We start from the raw sequence: 22,642 nt of genomic DNA on the forward strand, positions 1-22,642 counted from the left end.
ACTGGTAATGACTGGCAGTTGAAATTTGGCAGACGGGGACCACACAGCAAGTATCCCCAAAATGCCACCCACTGTCTCCTGCCTTCCGGGAACATTTCCTTTGCCTTTCCTTTCAGACTCAATTCCCACTGAAACGGTGCATTGCCCCCACAAATTCATGGCTGGGGACCACCCACCACTTGAATGCCTGGGTCCCAACCCAATGCCCCAACTTTGGGGTGCCCAGTCTAAGAGCAGGGGAAAGGGGTGAAGATTAGCCAGACTTTCTACCCACCCCCCAACCCCGGATGTTAGAAATGGGTCCTCTCCCCTCAAGCCCAGGGACTCTGCCAAGGAGAGTGGATGTCTCAAGCTCTCACCTACAGGACAGAAGGTAGGGTTCCCTGGGGCCCCTGGGATTCTTCTCAGTCTTCTGCTACTTGAGTGCCTTTCCTGGGATCATGGACACTTATGGGAACATCCCTCAGAGATTCGGCCATCCTCCTCACAATTATTGATGTCAAGCCCAGTGCTTACCAATTCCCAGGGGTAAGAGAGGGACCTATCCCCAGACACCTCTATGGTTCACCCATGTGTCTCTGGCCACACCAACCATTAATATACAAATCCTTCCAAGCTACAATTCAGGCCTGCTTCTTATCACAGGGATAGAGCCACCAGTTCAAGAAGTGATTTAGGCATGTCCCTCTCCTCCATGAGCCCCAGGATCACCACCTATAAAATGTCATTTAGGACTGGAAGGCTGCCTGGAAGGAAGATGCATGGAAGCTCCATGCATCTCTGATTCTGTGGCCTCCATTCAGAACTAAGAACCATTGCCAATCTCCTGGCTAGCTTTACTGAGGATAGTCACAGAATCCTCAGTTCTCTCGGAACCCCCTCATCTGCAGCCTGAATACAAGTCCCTTTAAAGATCATTGGAGGGAACATCGGCCGAGGAAATCTCATTCTGGCGGATCACTGTCACACATAGGACAGAGGCCACCTTCCCAAAAGTGAGATTCTGCCACCTGTGGGGAACTGAAAACTGCCTCCTCCTGAATCTGACACGATGCCAGAGATCCCACCATTGGGAATTTCTTTTAATTAAAGGATTCTCCTCTCCATATTAAATGCAAATGCCCCTGGGAGGGTTAACAGAGCAGGACTTTATCAACCGTTAAAAACCTAAGGCAAATTCGTTTATTTTTTTTTTCTCCCCTAAAGTAGTAATTCACTTTGGTCTGTATGCAAAAGACCCAGGCACAGGATGTGTGGGTGGCTGGAGAAGCAGCTCTGCTCCCGAGAGTTGGCGGCAAAGATGCTGAGGCTAAAGGAGACACAGGGGCTTCAGGGCAGGGGACCGGACAGAGAGACCCCTCCAAGAACCTGGGAGGAAGCCCAGAGTGAAGGAGGCCAAGGGCGCCTGTGGAGTCATGCCAGCCCTGGGCCCCCATCTGTCAGGGCTCTGAAGTCATGGACCCCTAAGGCCACCCAAGGACCTATGAGGTGATGGGCAGTGGCTAGGGATCCACTGAGACCCACAGAGAGAGCAAGGGCTCCTGGTTCCAGGCCCAGCCCAAGCCAAGGGTGACAACACCTCGGGCAGGTAGGAAGCCATCTGGAAAGCAGAGACATTTCTATCCCAAACCAGCGCTCCTCGATCCCAACAAGAACCCTCCCCCAAGTCTAAGGTGGTTACACCTAAAGCCACCTAGAGCCAAGTCAGGGGGCAGACCAGGAGCAAGCGGATGTGCTGAGGGAGTGGTGCAGAGACTGTGCTCATCTTTATTCACTCTGCCCTCATGTCTGGCTGCAGGGCCCATCAAGGGTGTCAGAGGGAATTAAAGTAGGCTTATGAGGTGGCCCAGATACAGGGTTCCTGTGCCCACTGGGAGGGTCAGTGCTGGGCCTAGGGTGACTGCAGCAGAGCCCCTCAGTGCAGTAAAGGACCAGGTGTTGCTCAGCCTGGAAGGAAGAGGCTGCCGAGGAAACCGAGAGACACAGTCATTACATCCATAGCAAGGCCCAGCCCTGAAGAGCCCCAGGCCCATGAACAGGGACCAGCCTCAAGGAGAGGAGGCCACTGTCCATCCCACTAGGGAATATGTCACCAAGGCCAGTTGTGGAATGGATTCGTCTGGACAGACACCCTCCTGCCCTGAAGGCAGAAGAATGAACCAAATGACTTCTCAACCCCAGGCCTAAGATCCTAGAGAATTCTCTGACCCAGAGACCTACCAGTGTAAAACTGGAATCACTGTCCTGTCAGGAGAAGGGCAGGCTACACAAGCATGCGCTTCAGGAACACCCTGAAGTGGGGTCTTCAGCTCCAACAGAGGGACCCTCTGCCATGACCCACTGGCTGCTGGAGAAGCAGCCAACTGAGTCTTCAAGGATTATTCATCTTCTTGCTTTACCCATTAAAATCCAACCCCTCTGGGTCACCTGGGAAGCCTTAACAGGTATCACCTTAGTTATCAGGTAACATCTTGGCAAGAAAGTCCACTCAACTATGCACTCCTCAGGATGGGAAGTGTATCTTGTTCATCTGTGTGTCCGCAACACCTAGCACGGTTTCTGGCACACAACAGACCCTTAATATACACACAACTAGCAAATGGACAAATAAATAATTAGTGCCGTTTGGCATTGGGAGGGAAACCAAGTTGGTGGGGGAGGTGAGAGGAGCATAAGAGAAAGGGAAATGGAGATTAATAGAGGAGTTGGCCAGATGAGCCACTATTTCACAGTTTTGCCAAGAGCTGAGAGTAACCTGTCAAGAACTATCAGGAAAAGCAAAACCTGAGTGATGGTCCATTGGCCAGTGAAGCCCCCAAGCAGGCAATCATCCAATAGTCTGGAGGGTGTTACTCTGGGAGAACACACAGGGAGCAGGGTAGGCAGAACCCCTGACACAGCCCAACCATTGTAAGGTCTGGGCCAGAAGGTCACATGACTGTTCCACCTCACTTTCCCCACGTGGCCTATCTTAAAACCACTTCTCCAGTCTACCTCCCTGGAGCAATGTGTGGGACAAAGGGCTCCTGACTGAGGACAGACCTACAGGGAGTAAGCCAGGTAGGGACCCTGTGCTGTCATTCCGTTAATAAGTGCGCTGACTGGTGAGAAGCCTGCAGGACCACCTGAGCCCTGCCTTTGTATAAGGCCACCTGGTTTCCAGACCTCATTTCACCCAGACACACACATGTATAAGGTTTCCTCTGAGGATCAAGCCGGAGAGCTATATTTTGAAATTAATAAACAGGTCAGACACTGAGTCAGTAGCCAGAAGTAGGACAGGAAGTGGAAAAAGTCTCCCACTTCCTTGCAGGTGTTTGGGGGCTAAGGGCCTCCCCTCCCCATTTCCATGACGTCATGGTTGCCGAGAGGGCAAATGGGGCACCCTTTGAAGCTCTCCCGCAAAAGCCACATCCTCTGCAAACAGGAGTTAAAAATACTGAGTGCGAGATAGCATCGCCCCAGGCCACGTGCCGGGGCCAGGCTGGCTGGGCCGTTATACCGCCACCAACCGCAGGTGCGACAGGAGGACGGAGAGCTGGGAGGGGCGCGGAGCAGGGAGGGGACGGGGCGGGGGGAGGGCTGCTGGCGGGCAGCAGGCCGGGGAGGTGCTGCACACCCCGTTGCAGAGAAGCCTCCCCCGCCCGCCTCTGCCCCTCCTCTGAACCAAGCACTAAGATCAAACCTTGACCACACCTGATTAAACATTTGCTTAATACAGGGCAGGCCCTCAAGGCTTACGTCCAGCCCACCCTCCCTGGAGCCACATCTGGCCCCACACACAGCTGGAGCTGGTTGGTTCTCGGAAGAAGACCTTCACTCCAGGCCGAGGCTGAAGTGCTGGGTGATGGCCCTGACGGACATCTGCCTCTCGGAGACCAACAGCCCAGGATGCAGGAGACCAATAGGCAAGGAGCCTCAGAACTAAGACCAGAAACCGAGACGCAACGCAGGGCTTGGACGTCCCGCTCGGTGGTAGTGTCCCCCGCCGCCCACCTGGGGGCAGCAGCGCTCCACCAAAAAAGGCCTCTTTCCCTTAGTCTGCTTATTCTGAGGAAGGGAAGCCCCCCAAAACTTAGGAAAACCTCCTTCAGAAGAAAATAAAAGGGCAGGTGACTTTCATTCCGTGAACGGAGCCCCTGATCATTGCCAGTCGCAGCACGGGGCTCCAGGGCTTTTGTGATCCTATCACCTCCCCGTAGAGGGAAGTGGGTCCTGGGTCAGGCCCCGCAAGCGGCAGGGGGCACTACCTGCCCAGGATCATCAGGCTCGCTCACTCACGCTCAGGCAGAGCGCTAAAGGGGAGCCTAGGGGGAGGAGCTAAGGGGAGCCTTAGGAGATTCAGAACTGGCGTTAGGGTCCACCTTCACCCTGGCCTGGTGCCCGGATCAGCAAATGCCCAGAGCCTCAGTTTCCCAGTGAGATCAGTGCTCTCTCACAGGGTAGTTTAAGAACCAACGCCTTCTTTCACATTGCTTTCCTGCCACGTGCCGGACCCTGTGCCAGGCTCTGGGCGTTGTCTCTGTACAACTGCATGACTCCACACAGATGAAGTCCAAGAATGGGCAAAAACAATCACCAGTGACAGAAATGAGAACAGTGGATGCCTCTGAGGTAGAAGGATTGACTGGGAAAGGCCATGAGGGAAGTTTCTGGGTGGTGAAAGCTATCTGTATCTTGATCTGGGTGATGGTTACATGGATGTGTACATCTGTCAAAATGTGTCAAAATCTACACCTCGGACTTGTGCATTTTTGTGTATATTAATTAAATTTCAATAAAGCACCCTTCCTACTAAATGCAAACACAGTTTCTGTCCTCAAGGAGCTAACAGTCCAGTGACTATGTAAGCATGAAAGAGATGTGTCAATTTCTGTACTTTCATGATGGAAGTTTCTGTTACATTTTGGGGAGGAGTCCTGGGCAAGAGTCAGGAGAACCAATTATCTGTAAGCTTCACAGCCTCACTAGTCTTCAACTTTTGAGTCCCAATTTTTCACCAGTCATATGGATAAAATATAAAGTAGCCCACCTACTTCTCAATGCTGTCGGTAAGGGTGCACAAGCTTAGTAAACACACATGCATATACAGTAAAACCTTGGATGGAGAGTAACTTGTTCTGCGAGTGTTCTGCAAGATGAGCAAACAATTCTAATAAATTTTAACTTCATAAACGAGCGATATCTTGCAATGAGTAGTATGTGATGCCGAACGTCACACGATCACAACTAAGCCAATGTTCTTGAAATTCACTTTGATATACGAGTGCTTTGGATTAGAAGCATGTTTCCGGAACTAATTATGCTCACAAAGCAAGATTTTACTGCATAAGGAAATACCTGGGAGGAAGGACCATGGCCCCGCATGCTGATTGCCGGGCTGGCCCACCACGTTGACCAACAACAGCCCCTGGCGAGCTCCAGGCTCCCAGGTCCCACTAGCATGTGCTGTTTCCCATAGCAGATGACCACCTCTCACTTCACCATGGCCGTGGGAGCTTCTAACTATACCAGCATGCACGTCTTGCTCCCTCCATGGCTTCCAGCTTCCAGGAAGAACCTGGATGGAAAGAACCTCCTGATGGAGAACCTGCCAGAAACACTGGCAAGGCTGTGGCCCCATTTCTAACAAAAGCCACTACTCCTGGCCCCAGAGCACTCCAGGCCTCCCTGATCCCCTACCCTGAACACTTCTGGTTCTTATCTCCCCTCTCACCCTCCAGGGCCTCTGTGCCCCCAGAAAGGTCCCTGGGAGCCCCACAGGACACAAGATCTGAAAGCATAAGGCAGACTTCTCCAGCACCCTCCAGGGGACAGCTTCTCGGGGCAGCCATCTTCTTGCAGGCCAGAACACCCTTAATGGCTCCAGGGGGCTTTCACCACCTTTGGGAAGAGCCCAGTCTTCCTCTTTGCCCTGGAAATGGGAGCACATTCCCATTCCAGGTGTAGGGTCCACAGGAGAGATCCCTCCCATGTTCAAAACCTTTTGAAAATCCCACTGAGGCAGAGGAGAGTGCCTGTCTACCCTTTCCCTGAACCACCCAAATATAATCCGGCCAAGGAGAAGAAAAGAAAATATTAGGGGAAGAGCACATAAATGTAAGACAAGGCTGGCAGGACTTAAGACAGCTTAAGGAGACGAAGGAATGTGGTTTAGAGAGTGGTGAGAAACTGGCCGCCATTTCATGCTTCCAGCCTTGATCAGGGGAAACTGGGTTAACCTTAAAAAGGACTTCTCTCCAGTGGAGACTTCAAGACACTATTTTTAGCAAACTCTGGGGTGTCCTTGCTTCTCCTGGCTGACCCGTTATTCCAGAGATTTACCAAGCAACATGGGTGCAGCAACGTCCTTGTCTAGAATCTTTAGTGCATAATAGCCTGTTCCACACCAAAGCAAACATTGTCTCCTCTGATCTTCATGGTAAACCTAAGCCTAAGACAGAGTACTATCTCTCCCTTTCACAAGTGAGGAAGCTTAGGTTAAGTGGCTTGCTGGGGATACAGACAGAGCACTAGGCCCACATCAGGACCCCCTGGCTTTCCAGGAAGCAACTGTGGACATGAAGCCCCAGTTGGTTCCAGAAGCTGCCATCAGAGGGGAAGGAGCAGGAAAGGCCTGGGGTCTCTGGACTTGCCCAAGACAAGTCTTGTATTCTGCCTGGATGTCCCTCCCCTCTTCTGAGACTCTGCACCTACTTGATCCCCCCTTTAGAATCAGACTAGAAGGCAAAACAGAGGCCCACACATTTAGGAAGCACTCCTCCAATGCACATTGTTCCTAGTAGTCTCCCGAGGCAATACTTTCATTCTTTTTTTTTTTTAACGTTTATTCATCTTCAGAGACAGAGAGAGATAGCATGAACGGGGAAGGAGCAGAGAGAGGGAGACACAGAATCCGAAGCAGGCTCCAGGTTCTGAGCTGTCAGCACAAAGCCTGATGCGGGGCTGGAACTCACAAACTGTGAGATCATGACCTGCACCCAAGTCAGACACTCAACTGACTGAGCCACCCAGGCGCCCCCCGAGGCAATACTTTCTGCACACGCAAACTCCACTACTCATTCATATGGCAACACAAGTTAGTAAAGTAATATCTAGACACACTCAGCTGGTTGGGCTCCTGGCTCTCTCAGCTGTCAGATCTCAGCCTAAATGTCACCTGCTCAGAGAGGGCTTTCCTGACCACTGCTTCTGAGGAGCTCCCTCCCCAGCTCCATTTACAGCCACCTCACATTGTTTATGTCCTCCACTCCCCAAAGAACAACACGATTCTATTTATGTGCTGCTGTGGCTCTCGTCCCAGCTAGGATTTAAGGCTCTGAGTGGGAGGCACCTGGTCTGTTCTGATCACCTCTGTATCTATTGTACCTGGCACAGAGTAGGCACTCAAATATTTTTTTAACTCAATGATGAATAGAAAGAAAGAGCTCTCCCACCAGATATGTCTTACTAATTAATATCCTGAAACTTGATTGGGGTAAAATGTTAATAGTTGAAGCTGAGTGTTGAGCATCTGGGAGTTTACTAGTCGTGTGTGTGTGTGTGTGTGTGTGTGTGTGTGTGTGTGTAAATTTCTATAATAAAAAGTTAAAACCTAAGTGTTCATCCTTGAATTTTAAAAAGCAGAGCAAGCCAGGGGCACCTGGGTGGCTCAGCTGGTTAAGCATATGACTTCAGCTCAGGTGATGCATGATCTCACCTGACCATGAGTTCAAGCCCCGCATCAAGCTGGAGCCTGCTTCGATTCTCTCTCTCTCTCTCTCTCTCTCTCTCTCTCTCTCTCTCTCTCTCTCTCTCTCTCTGCCCCTCCCCCACTCATGCTCTGTCTCTTTCTCAAAAATAAACAAGCATTTAAAAAAAATTTTTTTAAGCAGAGCAAGCCTGAATAGCTGACCTAATGAGGGCTCCTGGCAGCGAGGGCTCTCTCCTCTGGGGAGAGGAAGGCCTGCCATTGGCCACCATAGTCCTATAGCCTAAAGCCAGTAAAACTGGATGTGCAGCTGAGGGAAAAAAGCAATATGTGTGAAATGGTCCTCAGCGTTTCTGATGACAGCCATGAGAGTACGGACACATTTGTAGAGCAATTACATTAACAAGGTACTTTCACTTACATTTTGTTGGGACAACATGTGAAGTATTATTATCCCCATGCTTATTATTTTATTATTTATTGCACTCAAAGCCTAATCCAAATGCTTTGGAATAAGACAGAAATAAGATTCAAACCCAAACACTTGCAGACTGAATTTCCATTTCCTCATCTCAAGGAATAGCACCCCCTTCCTCATGGGATTTATAGGGAAACATAAACAGCAGGAGGGCACTTAATACCATTGCAGGCACATGGTAGACACTCCATGTCAAATCACTCACTCTTGGACAGCAAGGGTTCTTACCTTTTAGAACCCTGTGCACTATGCAGTGCAGTACCTAGGTGCCTAATTATTTGCTAAATTTTAGAGACAGCACAAAAGGTCAATACAGACAATAAGCAGCAGAACAGGTTCTTAAATCAACACTTTCCAGTCAAACAAAATGCTTTCTGCAACACCAGGCTGCCTGGGGGAGGGGGAAGGGGTGGCTGGAAAATACATCTCTTTTTCATCCCATCGATAGAAGTTTCGCAATACGCATGGACCTGCTTACTAATTCAATGTCAGCCAATGTGCTTTATTTTGCTTTGCAGAAGCTTCCTCCTACTTCTTTCTCATTTCCCTCATCTGAGAATCCTTGTTCCGAGAAGTGTTCTGGTCCCCTCACAGGAGAGATCCCTTTTTTTTATATTTGTTGAATTTTTTTTTTAAATGAAATGTAGGTACAAAGTCATAGAGCACTCAAACTTTAGACAGCCCAAGCCTCTGGTAACTGGCCAGTGCTCACTTCTGAACTTCCACAACCAGAGAACAGGCCTCTGTGACCTCGCCAAGTATTTTCCAACCATCATAACAAAAGTATTTTGAAGCCTGAGATGAAAGGGTATGATCAAAGAGGCCAAAGGTATAGGCTGCTAAGAGAAGAAAACACATGAGATGGTTTCCACGTGATAGGGCACAGGAAATGTGTGGGCAGGAGGTGCTCAGGGCTGGGCTTCCCACGGCTGCAGAGAATGGCAGGGAACAGACTCTGTACAGTGGTTGTGGCAAATGGCTTCCGGCCCCACAAAAGAGAACAGAAAATAAAAATAAACCCACCTTATAAAAGGTGTCTAGCTAGAAGCAGCAGGAAATGCTGCTACTCTCTGTACCGTAGTACTCAAAATCCACTCGTTCCACATGTTGTATTGAGCACCCATGGGTAAGGCCCGTGGAGAGACATTATCGCAACACCACTGGTGGGTATTAAGAAAGGTCCAGAAATAAGAAGAGGCATCTAATGAACAGATTACCTATCCTGGTTCAGTGCCTCTCATCTACCATGTCTTTAGCTACTTCAGCTAAAAAAAAAAAAAAAAACCCCTAAGAGTCAGAAACTCCTTTAGGGGAGTGGAGTAGGGGTAACACATTCTTTTAAGCTTGAAGGAATAGTTCCAAAGCTAACTCTTCTGTATATGCATAGCTGAGAACCACCGAGCAAGTCAAACAAGTGAGTCACTTGTAATGAGTTTTTAACTAAATTTAAAAACCCGAACTCCAAAAGCATTCTATAGGCATTTTGCCCTATTACATATGGGGAAAAAGACACTTCAAAGATGAATGTTTCCAGTTGATGGTCCCTGGTGTGGGTTAAATGGCCTCTGAAACAATAGCTAACCTGATTAACTATGTATCTCAAGATCATTGAAAGGCATTAAACAAAACCTGATGAAGTTTTGGGAGTGATGGTGGGGTTTGGAACGGACAGTCAAGAAAAAATTCTTGAAGACACTGGTGCAAAAAGGTGATTTTATTAAAGCATGGAGACAGGACCCGTGGGCAGGAAGGGCTGCAGTGGGGTTGTGATGGGTAACTGATTATATACCCTCAGGTTGGGAAGGAGTTAGGGACAGCTTAAGTCTCTAAGGAATTTTGGAAGCAAGGTTTCCAGGACCCTGAGGGGCTAGCTGCTGTTAGGAAAAGGCCATTTATTTCCATTCAGTAAAACCTCAGTCATGAGACCCTTCAGATGTATATCAGGGGGCCATAAGCTTGGAGTATGATTGCCAGCATGTATCTTGGAGGAGTTGAGATAAAGGAAGCTTCCGAAGGAATTTTTATATGTTAAAAATAACATGTTATATGTTACAGGGTCCTGGGGGATCAGGATGTTAAGGCAAGATTCTCTTTTGCCCCTAGCAAAGTGTCATCATTGAGGCAGCTGAGCTCCTGGAGGGAGGTCACTCTGCCGGTTTCAAGAACTTGTCAATGGGCTATAAGCAGTAGGGAATTTGATTTTTCATTTGCCTTAGTTTCCCACATCACCATGGCCAAGTACTTAAACCCCTTTCCTTTGTTCTTGGGTAGCCAGGCTATCCCATTTTGGGGGAGGGGTTGGGTGCTATTACCCTGTACTTTGCCCTCAGCTTGCCTCACGCTCCCTCATCAAAACCTGTACATTAAAGTCTCTGAAAATTATGATGTTCTTCCTTGATAAAATTTATATTTCCAGTTTATGACCCATTTGCCTCAAAGTTCAGACTTTTTATCCAAAATACCTGTTTATCAATCTAGGCTAAAAATAGAAGCCTCCTGATAAAGCTTATCGGTATACCATTTAAAGGAAATTAAATTGCTCAATGATAATTTTAGTGAACCAGTATCTCTAAGAATTGTGAGATATACCAAAATTTGAGAACCATTGTTCTAGCTTAGTGCTTCTCAAACTTTAATATGCACATAAAGGGTGCATGGGTGGTTCAGTCGGTTAAGCAACTTCAGCTCAGGTCATGATCTCACAATTCATGAGTTCGAGCCCCGCTTTGGGCTCTGTGCTGACAGCTCAGAGCCTGGAGCCTGCTTCAGATTCTCTGTCTCCCTCTCTCTCTGTTCCTCCCCTGCTTGCACTCTGTCTCTCTCAAAAATAAATAAAGATTAAAGATTTAAAAAAATTTTAATATGCACATGAATCACATGAGAACCATGTTAAAGATTTTGCTGCTATAGGATCTGGGGTGGGGGGGTCGGATGCTTGAGACTCTCCTTTTCAAAGTTCCTAGGTGATTCTGTTGGTCAGAGAACTACATTTTGAGTAGCAAGAATGCAGACCAGGGCTTCTCCAACTTGGCTGTATAGGAGGATCAGCTGTACCTAGTACAGATGCCACCCTCAAAGATTTTTAATTGGTCTGGGGTGTGACCTGGGCACTGGGCTCTCATTTTGAAGTTCCTCAAGCGATTTTAATGTACAGCCAAGTTGGGAAAACCTCTAGAGCATAACCCGTCATCTCAGTAGTCAGCTAAATTTAAATGGTGGAATTCTCAGCATAGCTTAGTTCCTATATATAGCACCCAAGATGGAAACAGAGTTGCTAGCATGATACACATAAATATGCCTACACTTCAACCAGCAGATCTATTGCTCTACACAAGCTGTGTCAGGACTTCTGATCTTAAGCAAGTGACAAAACTGATCTTTAATTTCTTCGCGTATGTCATGAGAATTAGAACCCCCGAGACAGTTGAAAGAACAAAACGAGAGAATTATTTGCGCAAGTGGTTTGAAGAGTACCATTTCCTATAAGCAAACACATAAACAACCCTCACATCCTGCACTCCATTAACACTGCCTAAGAGTTACATTCCACTTTTCACCACCAAAGCAAGCTGAAACATGTAAATGTGGAAGTACCCGCTTAGTTCAATTTCTAACAAAGTGCTTAATGATGCAGTTCCAGGAATGCATTGTGTCATAAGCATGGAACCACCTGTAACAAGTGAGGGATTAGTAAAGGATTACCAGCCTCAGGGAAAAGACAAAGGACTGTCATTTCCCAGGGTCGTCAGCACTGCCTTTTGTCATTAACTTCAGATATACTTAATGAAAACAAGGAAGCAGATTCACATTTGCAAGTTATCAACTCCTAAAGAGCTCTGCAGAGGACTGAAGGGAAAGAAGGATTTTAATACCAGTAAAGAAGAAAAATTAAAAAAAAAAGCCACAGGCAGAGGAAGGAGTGGCATGGAGTTTATTAATTTGAAAGGCAAAAAGGAGGTCCCACTTAATGGAAAGTAGAGGCCATCTTCATAAATGCTCATTACAAAACTGCTCTAACACAGAAGCAAGGGAACTTCTCTGGGCTCTCCACCTACATTCCAAATCAGAGTCGGTAGGAAGTATAAATCGGAAGAAAATCCACGTGTCCAAGTTGCCATCTCAAAAGCTCTTATCCAGGGGAAAGCAAAAAGTGAACCTAAAAGAGAGAAGCAGAAAGGTAAGAGAGATATCCAAGGTTTTTAAAAATGTCTTAAAACACTACAAGACAGGGCCCCAAATCCTTCCAACAAAATTCTAAACCCACAAAGACAAAGACAACTATGGGGTTCCCAAATTCTGGACAGCATTTAAGCCAGGCTAGAAGAACCAGAATAAAGCAAATATTCTTCACAGAACATTTTACAGAGATATCCATAAAAAGGAATGTTCAAATCTGAATCCCAAGCACACCAAGGCAAAACTTACTAAGAGTTGCAGGCGTGGGTTTCAACTCCGCTCTAGAATTAATAAGCTACGTGACTTAACAGAAGTCACTCTGACCTCTCTGGCTCACAAACTCTTTGGGGGGGGGTGGAAGGGGTTGCAATTGAGCCTCCAGGGCTTTTCTGGATCTAGAAAGCCTACAAAGCACTACATTTCAGCTGGAAGAACAGGGAGTAAAAGAAAAGTAAAAGAAAAACTCCCAAAGAAAAAGAGAAAAACTCCCAATCTCAAATTTAACACGGAAAGAGAAGAAATAATTTGCACTGACAGATAAGGTTATTTTTGGCAAGAAGGTGGAGGATAACTCCAAGAGAAGCAGCCGTCCTACTGCTAGTCACTTGAGATGCGAGCTGTAAGCTGTGAGATGGGTTCCTCATAGCGTCTCATGTGCTGCGCTAAGGGTGCAGCCAGAAAGTGGCCCCTTAGATTTAGGGGCTCCAACACACTGAACCGTCAGTAGCCATTTCTCCTGCAGTGTGCCATTAAAATTCTGCAATCTTCTTTGGCTGCCACGACTTGAAAAGGGCTTGAAAACACTACCTTTCAGAAGAGCTGAGCCATCCTGGCAGGTAAAAGGGCATCACCTTATTTTGCATACCAGTTAAGGTGACCTGGAGATTCTAGCATCAGAGCTTAATAGAAAGATATTAGACTTCTAGCCAGAGTGCTTTTATGTCAGTAACAATGGTACTTACAGACATGATACAGAACTGTAGAACATTCTTATATCAATAGAATTGTGAGAAATGCATAAAAGAGCAAAAAAAAAAAAAAAAAAAAAACAGGGAAAAGTGTTCACAGTGAACAAACAGACCTGTTAAAACTCACCTATTCACTCCACCAAACTTCCTTTTTTTAAAAAATTTTAAGTAATGTCTACACCCAACGTGGGGCTCAAACTCACAACCACAAGATCAAGAGTCACATGCTCTACAAACTGAGCCAGCCAGGTGCCCCACTCCATCAAATTTCTTAAAGCAAAAACTCTCTCAGGATGTCTGGGTGGCTCAGTCAGTTAAGCATCCAACTTCAGCTCAGGTCAGTTGGATTTCACAGTTGGTGGGTTTGAGCCCTACGTCGGGCTCTCTGCTGTCAGCAGAGCCTGCTTGGGATCCTCTGTTCCCCTCTCTCTCTCTCTCTCTGCCCCTTCCCTGCTCGTGTTCTCTCCCTCTCAAAAAAATAATTAATTAATTAAAAAAAAAAAAAAACACTCTGGCCACAGACTATGAATTATGAATGCACCAGTTCTAATGGCCCAGGTGAGAGCAGACTAGAACATAGGATCATTTGAGTGAGGAGCCTTGAGACAGAATTATAAAAGAAATCCCAGCTTAGTACAAAAGTCAAGTTTTAAGCTTCTATGGTATTAAAACAGTCAAACAAATCTAAGACACGAAGGCTGGTCCATCTAGAAGGCAAAAATGACTCAGGACCTAAGTCTCATGATAGTGGTTTTCAGAAAATTCTACTTAACAAAGACCTGCTTCCTTCTTTTAAGACAAAGCTACATTTACCAGATAGTATTCTAAAAGCAGAGGAGCTAGGATTCTTTGAAATGTTAACAAAACTGGACTATTCAACAGCTCAGAAGAATGGCTTCAACTGCTAACCAGGGGATGAAGATTTCAGGAAACTAATCAAATTTCTTCCCATAGTATCAAGACATGCAAAATGGAAGGCACCTACTGAGAAAAATTAGCATGACTTCTTCAGTCTATGTCACCCATGCAGAAAAGACAGTGCCATCTGATCAGTCTGCTCTAATCACCTTAAAAGAAAGCCAGGCACAACACAAAGTTAAAAATAATTATTCTCTGTATAGACACAAAAGATGATGCCAGACAGGGTCATTTCCATTTGGAATCCGTATTCTTCTCCAGCAGCATCTCTATTCAGACACTAGCACTGAGCAGATAGGCTCAAATAGTGATTTTCCTTCAAACCCATCTCATCCTGGATCCCGGTCACCCAATTAACAGTGAAATTAAAGAAAATGTGAATCAAGGCCATTCTGCAGAAATTCTAGGTTCCGAGCTCAATGTGAATCACTACAATCTCAGAAGGCACAAATCATGTGTTTCTAAAAATGAGAGGGGCTTTACAGATCAAGCAGTCTGATCCTCTCATTTCATAGATGAGGAAAGCAGTAGGTACTGGGAGTTTAATAGATTTTTCCAGGGCCGTGCTGTCTTTAACACTGAAGCCACCAGCCATACGTGGCTATTTAAACTTAGTTAAAATTAAATAAAATGTAAAAATCAGTGCCTCAGTCAGGCACATTTCAAATGTTCATTAACAACACATGGCTAGTGGCTACCATACCAGATGGTACAGACTTAGAACTATTTCCACGTTGCAGAGTTCTACTAGAGGGCACTGCACCAAGGTCATCCCCTCTGGATAGTAAGGTCTCCTGATCTGCCTTCTCTAGCATGTCTTCTGGACCCAAGATGACCAACTTTGTAGAAATATTTTATTTATTAATTTTAAGTAATCTCTACACTCAACATGGGTGGCCAGGCGCCCAGCAGAAATATTTTAGAGAGCCTACCTTCATCTTTTCTTATCTCTCCTAAGCTTTCTCATTGAAAAAAAAGAAGCTTAACATTTTTAATGAAAACCTTTTAACAAGAAGATGTAATTCGTCATCCAAAAGTCTCTGAACAAAATAGAGAAGAAGGAATATGAACGTTTAGAGTCAAGTATCTGTTATCAAGTTGCCACTCAGTCACTTAACAGTTCCAGGGCCTGGACAAGTTAATTTAAAATTCACCAAGGTTGGGGGGCACTTGGCTGGCTCAGTTGGTGAAGGATGGGACTCCAGATCCTGGGGTCATGAGTTCCAGTCTCACATTAGGTGTAGAGATTACTTTTTAAAAATTAAATTTCACTAAGGTTTAATTACCTCATGTGTAAAATAGGAATACTATCATTCATCAACCTCATTGCAGGAAGAGGCAACAGGATCACATGGGTTAATGTGTCTAAGAGTATATGTGAGTCCCACAAGCCTGATAATATGATAACCGTAAAACATTTCCAAATGTTACCTAATTTTGTAAAAGGTCTTATGCAAACATTGTGCATTTTGTTGTATATAGTGACACTAACTTTCTACCTCTTGTGGATGGATGATGGAAATCTGGTAACACGGATAAAAAGCAACTGAAGAAAAAAAAGCAAAGCTCAACTGAGGATCCACACAAACAGCACAATCTCCCTGAAATATACTGGGAACTATCATGAATTCTAATAATCACAGGCTATAGCAGCTGCAAGAGAGTGATGAACATCCAGATGATGTGCATAGGGAAACTGGGCCTCAGAAACAAGCTTATTTGTCCAATCAACTAGTTAATAGAGCAAACTCTACAATGCAGGCCTTCCAATTTCTAGTCTCATGCTTGTGTTCCACCCTACAGTCCTTCAACCAAATTGTTTCCTTGGCTTCTTTCTTCCACAGCACTTTCCATGTCTTAGCATCCATGTAACTAATGACTTAGCTATTTTTATAGCATTTTCTTACAGTTGAAAGGGTTTATTTATTCATACACTCATTCAACAAACATGCACAGTGACTGTTCCCCTCATGCTAAGCCCTGAGGTCCTTCAGGGAATTTAAGAGTTCAGTGGGAGAGACAGGAAAGCAAATGAACAGTTTCATAACTACTGGCTAAATGCAGCACTACAGGTATGCACAATGGGCCCCAGAAAAGACTCCTATACAACTTGGGTAGGAATTATCCAAGCTGAAAGGATGGAGTAAGGAGTTAGGGCAGCAATGAACTTCATAAACACAACTCTACTTGATATATTTTTTTTATTGAGAGCTTTAAACAGACCAAATACAAAACAGAGTTCAATCACCAATTAGTCGTTAACTAGTGTTTTTTAGTAAATAAAATAAGCAGATTTAGGGCCTTAATAATGGGTACAGAATCTCCCCCTCCATCTGGTGAAAAAAGGGGGCTGGAAAAAAAAAAGATTATACTCTGTGCTTAGCTCAAAATACAGTCTACAAATTTAGAATAGTTCCTTTTTTGAGAACTTACTTGGTGGCTAGCTCTAATTCAATAAGAGGAAGTGTCAAAGAGAAAATGAAATAAAAACTGAACAGCACCCCCCTCCCCCCCCCCCGCCCCGTTCAAAAAACTTAAAGATTATTACCAGTGGAGGTCATGTTGGGAACAAAAACAGGTCTAGAATGAACCAAAAAGGTGCTCTTCAACTGACAAGAAAAGGAAATAAAGGGAAAATCTGTGGGTCTCTGTGCACTTGAGGTCTTCCCTGGATAACAAAATCCCTAAGCCACATTAAGGTTGCATGACCTTTGGAGCCTAACTCCACAGTGCCCACCAGTGGTCAGAATGTAAAGCCACCCCCACCTAGCATGTAAGCCCACTTGGACCTCTGCTGCCCTCCTGTGACTGGAAAAAAACTAGATTTTATCACAAAGGTATCAGTGTTCCCCACCCCCACCCAGCCCCCACCCAACTCAACTTTTGCTTTGTAGTGGTACATTCTCGGCAGGAAATGTACGACCCACTAGGTGGCAGTAGAGCCTAAAGAATATTTAGATTCCCGTCCAGAGGAAATTTTCTAGGACACTACACAGGAGTACCCCTTTATTCAAGGTTTCACTTTCCATAGTTACTGCAGTCCATCACAGGGGAAGCAGATGACCCTCCTTCTAAAGTACTATCAGGTCAATAGTACCCTAATACTAGGTCACAACACCTACATCATTCACCTCACTCCATCTCATCACATAGGCATTTTATCATCTCACATCATCGCAAGCAGGGTGAATACAGAACAGTAAGATGTTCTGAGAGAGAATATAGTCACAACACTTTAATTCCAGTATATAATGGTCCTATTTTGTGATTCGTAACTGTTGTTAACCTCTTACTGGGCCTAACTGATGAACTGAACTTTACCACAGGTATATGTATATAGGAAAAACAATAGTATACATAGGGTTCGGAGCTATTGGTGGTTTCAGGCATCCACTGGGGGGCTTGGAACACATCCCCCACAGAGAATAGGGGACTACTGTGCTCCCCTGATAAATTCAAAAAGCCAATAGCAATTGTTTGTAAACAGCACTGCTTGTCAGAGTTCTGTTCTGCCCAGCTCGGTTAGTCCCCTTGTTCCAGCCAGGATTAAACACCATGAATTTTTAAAGATCTGTGGGAGAATGGTCTCTATTATAAAAACAAAGCAACACTAATAAGATTTTAGCATGAGCATTGGAGCATTTTGCAAACAACCTCCCCAGGGGCTGAGCACATTTCCAAGCTCAGGTTTGTCCCTTGTGCCCAGTTCACTTTCCCTCAGATCCAGGGACCCTGTCATCAGGAACTTCCCTTCCCAAACTGTGATCCAATGGAGCTGTGTCCCTCTTCTTAATTTCCCTTCAGAACACCTCAGAGAAGCTGACAAATTTTGAAAAGAACTTCACAGACGTAAAGAAACAAACATAGGAAATACTTACAGATAGTATGTAAATTTTAAAATATTCAAATCTACTGAACTGTGTCATAAATTCATCCAAAATAAATTTACAGCCACCTAAGTGCCAGGCACTAATCAGCAACTCCGAAGGTCACTAGGAGCATTTTTTACTTTTGCATTTTCATTTTTAGGATCATCTAAAAACTATCATGAGTGGTATGCCTGGCTGGCTCAGTCATAGAACATGCGACTCTTGATCTCTGGGGTCACTGAGTTTGAGCCTCACGTTGGGTGTGGAGTTTGCCTAAAAATAAAGTAAGGGGTGTCTGGGTGGTTCATGTGGTTAAGCGTCAGACTTCAGCTCCGTCATGATCTCACGGTTCATGAGTTTGAGACCCGTATCGAGCTCTGCGCTGACAGTGTGCAGCGTGCTTGGGATTCTCTCTTTCTCTTTCTCTCTCTCAAAATAAATAAACTTTAGCCAACTATATAACCAGTGCTGCCAACTGAGTGGCACAGGATGGGTTTTCGGGAGACCACATAGGCTGGCTAAAGGTTAGAAAAGGCTGTGTTAATAGATCTAGGTTTCACATTAGTCCTAGCTGAATGAAATTGTCATGAAGCTCAGGTCTTCCAGCAGAGGGAAAGGAACTTCAGCTGAATCTACAATGTCTAATCTGTTCAAAATCTTTTTTTTTTTTTTAATGTTTATTTATTTTTGAGAGACAGAGACAGAGTGCGAGCAGGGGAGGGGCAGAGACAGAGGGAGACACAGAATCTGAAGCAGGCTCCAGGCTCTGATGCGGGGCTTGAACCCACGAACCAAGAGATCATGACCTGAGCCAAAGTTGGACACTTAACTGACTGAGACACCCAGGCACCCCTAATCTGTTCAAAATCTTAATTCCCAGCATCGATTGGTTAGGTTATTCTTTCTACTTTTCTGTATTTTTTAAACTTGTTATAATAAAAGCAAAGAAAATAATAAGGAAAGCACAGTGATAAATAACTGATTTTCTTTTTTAATCTTAACGTTTATTCATTTTTGAGAGATGGAGAGAGACAAAGCGTGAGCAGGGGATGGGGCAGAGAGAGAGGGAGACACGTAAACCGAAGCAGGCTCCAGGCTCTGAGCTGTTAGCACAGAGCCTGATGCAGGGCTCGAACTCACAGACCGCGAGATGATGACCTGAGCCAAAGATGGACACTTAACTGACTGAGCCACCCAGGCGCCCCAATAGCTGACTTTTTAAACACACTTCTTTAACTCTGCAATTGTCAAATACTTTATAGTAAACAAACAAGCAAAAATGGGGTATAAGAAAACTTTTTTGAAGTCACTCTGGATTATCAGGCTTTTTTTTTTTAATGTTTTATTTATTTTTGAGAGAGAGAGAGAGAGAGAGAGAGAGAGAGAGAATGAGCAGGGGAGAGGCAGAGAGAAAGAAACAATCTGAAACAGGCTCCGGGTTCTGAGCTATTCGCACAGAACCCAACGCAGGGACTCAAACCCACGAACCCTGAGATCATGACCTGAGCCCAAGTCAAATGCTCAACTGACTGAGCCACCCAAGTGCCCCCCTCATGAGGTTATTTTAAAATTAAAGTAAGACATGGGTGCCTGGGTGGCTCAATCAGTTAAGTGTCCAACTCTTGATTTCGGCTCAGGTCATGATCTTGTGGTTTGTGGGATTAAGCCCCGCAGAATTCTCCCTCTCTGCCTCTCTCCCCTGCTCGAACTCTCTCCCAAAATAAATAAATAAACTTTTAAAAAATAAAAAATAAATAAAAGACGCAGAACAAGAAGCACTTAAATCCTGACCTATGGTGAGCTCTCACTATCTGTATGTTAATTTAGTTACTTCTTGAATATTTATTTTTTCAACTCAATGCCATTTTCTTCTGATCTGCCTTTTTTCAGAGTAGCTGCTAGTTTTAAATTCATGCAAGAGCGTACACTATAGATGTTTATTCTTTTTATACCCAACCTTCAATGTACTTGGCAAGTATAGAGAATGTTCAATCTGTTTTGTTCTACCTTCTGAGTTGGTACAAATATTGAGAACTTACTTGGAAAATATTTTAAAAGTGTTTTGGCACACTACACATAAAAAGGGCAGGGGTGCCTAGGCGGCTCAGTTGGTTAAGCATCCAGCTCTTGATTTTGGCTCAGGTCAGGATCTCACAGTTCATGAGTTCAAGCCCCATGTCAGGCTCTGCACTGACAGCATCTTTCTCCCTCTGTCTCTGTCCCTTCCCCTGCTTTCTCTCAAAATAAATAATAAAATAAACTTAAAAAAAGGGTTAGGGGCATCTGAGTGGCTCAGTCGGTTAAGCATCCAACTTCAGCTCAGGTCATGATCTTACAGTTTGTGGGTTCTAGTCCCACGTCGGGGTCTGTACTGACAGCTCAGAGCCTGGAGTCTGCTTCAGATTCTGTGTCTCCCTCTCTCTCAGCCCCTTCCCTGCTTGCTCTCTCTCTCAAAAATAAACTTTTTAAAAATAAAAAAAAGCTAAAATAAAAAGAAGCACATAAAAAGGGAAAATAGATACAGGTTTAAAAGTAGGAGAGTATAACCTGTGTCAAACAAATGATCTCTGTGAAAAATCTTTTGGGCAATGTCCGAGAAAAGGATTTTTCAATGAGCATACTCTCTACAGAATGATTTACCACTGTAATCTGGGATTGGAAGATTTTGCTCTACCTTGGGCCCATTAATTCCCAGTTGAACAAGTGGCCCTACGTTGTTGATATGGTCTGCAGTATGCAATTCCTGCTGAGCCTGCTTTTTTGTCTCTGTTTTTGTCATAATTTTGAAATACTAGGCTCCCTGCAGCAGAGTCCTCTTCCAATCACGTCGGCCATAGGAAATCATTTTCCATGATTTGGTATCTCCCTGAGCCTAAAGAACACCCTTGAATTGTTTGCTCTGTTCCCTTCCTAAGCATACACATGACTCCTCTAGAAAAAATAATTTTAGTAATCTAAAGCAAATCAGTCAAAAGACTTATGACTTTCCCAGCAAGGTTACTATCAGAGAGCCCAAGAGTCACTCATGAGGTTTGCAAGTATAAGGTCAATGTTGGTGGTTTGGTTTTTTAGCTGTACTCAAAGAGTTATCATCCTCAGATACCTTGTCTGCTGCCTCCGCTCCCAAATGGCATATAGCTCCCTTCTCTGGACTCCCACAGTACTTTGTTCAGATCTTTGGTGTGGCTCTAACTATGCTGAATTTTAACTGCTATGTTTATAGGCCTTCTCCTCTACTAGAAAAGTTAAGAGCCACATTTTACTTTTGTTTGTATTCCCGGTAACGAGGCACTGACTGCCACATAGAAGGTGTGGTAAGGGGAGGGAGGGGGACAACTCAAGCCCTGATCAGGTTTCCAAAGAGTTAAACTGTATCAGAATAGTAGAAAGAAGTACTTCTCAAACTTTTTCACTGAAATAAATCATTTCTGTCAACTTACCACTACCAAAAATGAAACCTTACCTGAATTAACAGAACTGTTTTTGAAGCAGTTATCAATAACAAAAAGAATCCATGGAACACTGTAAGCAACCGATTCATTCATGCCAGAAATTAATGTACAGTCCTTGTCGCATTATTGCATACACTTTGGACACAGTCGCTAACTCTTGTGTTATACTGCTGATTAGTACAAACATGACAGATTTCTTACTGACAGAGGCTAGTCCTAGGATATTCTTCCCCCAAAAAGGATAACATTTCCTAAGGTTCTTTTTTTTCCTACCACCCAATAGCAACACTAAATGTTATGATGGAAAGGCAAAGAAAAGAGCGCATTCACTCATCGTAAGCCAGGTAGGATACTAGAGGAGCACTGGGCCAAGAGCACCACTAGGGAAGGCACCACTCTGCAACCACCTAGCTGTGTGGCCACAGAAGGCCTCTGTTTTCTCATATATAAAATAACAGTGTCAACACACAGTTTGGAAACCACTCATGTGCTTCTTAGAGATTTAGGATTCTGCTTGGGAGGAAGAAAGGCCAAGCAGAGAGGGCTTTTCAATTCTGTCAATCAAAACAACTCCAGCTCCATTGCTGTTTTATATACTGAGATTCTATATCAGAGTTTAGAGAAAAAGGAGTTCTACGCTAATAAAGGGAAAATGGCAAACGAACCAAATGACATCTCATCATATATTTTAAAGTCTTCCCCCAAGCTAATCCAATTTCCCCATTTATTTCCACTTTAGCACACATTATTAGCAAATGGCCACAGTCCTTCATTCAGCATATACTGGATGTCTACCAGATGTGAGCACTCTACTAGGGGAACAATGGCCCAGCATTTAAAAGTTACCTGAGATCAAAGAAAAAAATTATAGAGCAAATCTCCAGGCAGAACCTACAATTTATGTCTCTTCCAAGATTTCCATTATTTTCATGAAGTTACTGATGCAGAAATTTAGGTATTAGCTACAGGCAAAGTCTTACTTTCTGTTATCTTAATGATTTGCAAAACAGTGAGAAGAGAAGGCAATGACCAAGAGAGACAGCACTGAAGACTCACGATCAGATTAATGCTTTGCATTCCAATAGAAAATT

General features: G+C 44.7%; 1 protein-coding gene across 3 annotated transcripts in view; it reads right to left on the reverse strand.

Moving 5' to 3' along the window:
• The window catches only part of DAD1 (defender against cell death 1), a 118,188-nt gene that overhangs the window by 85,494 nt on the left and 10,052 nt on the right, over nucleotides 1–22,642 (reverse strand). For 2 of the 3 annotated variants that reach the window (XM_019832791.3, XM_003987450.5), the window contains one exon: nucleotides 12,083–12,324. The exons of the other annotated variant lie outside the window; for it this stretch is intronic. In XM_019832791.3, the coding sequence (XP_019688350.1) occupies nucleotides 12,182–12,324 (143 nt within the window). In that variant the 3' untranslated portion in view covers nucleotides 12,083–12,181. Of the gene's footprint in view, nucleotides 1–12,082; nucleotides 12,325–22,642 lie in introns of those variants that run through there. 3 annotated transcript variants of the gene reach the window in all.

Source organism: Felis catus, chromosome B3 (genome assembly GCF_018350175.1).
Source record: "Felis catus isolate Fca126 chromosome B3, F.catus_Fca126_mat1.0, whole genome shotgun sequence".
NCBI lineage: Eukaryota > Metazoa > Chordata > Mammalia > Carnivora > Felidae > Felis > Felis catus.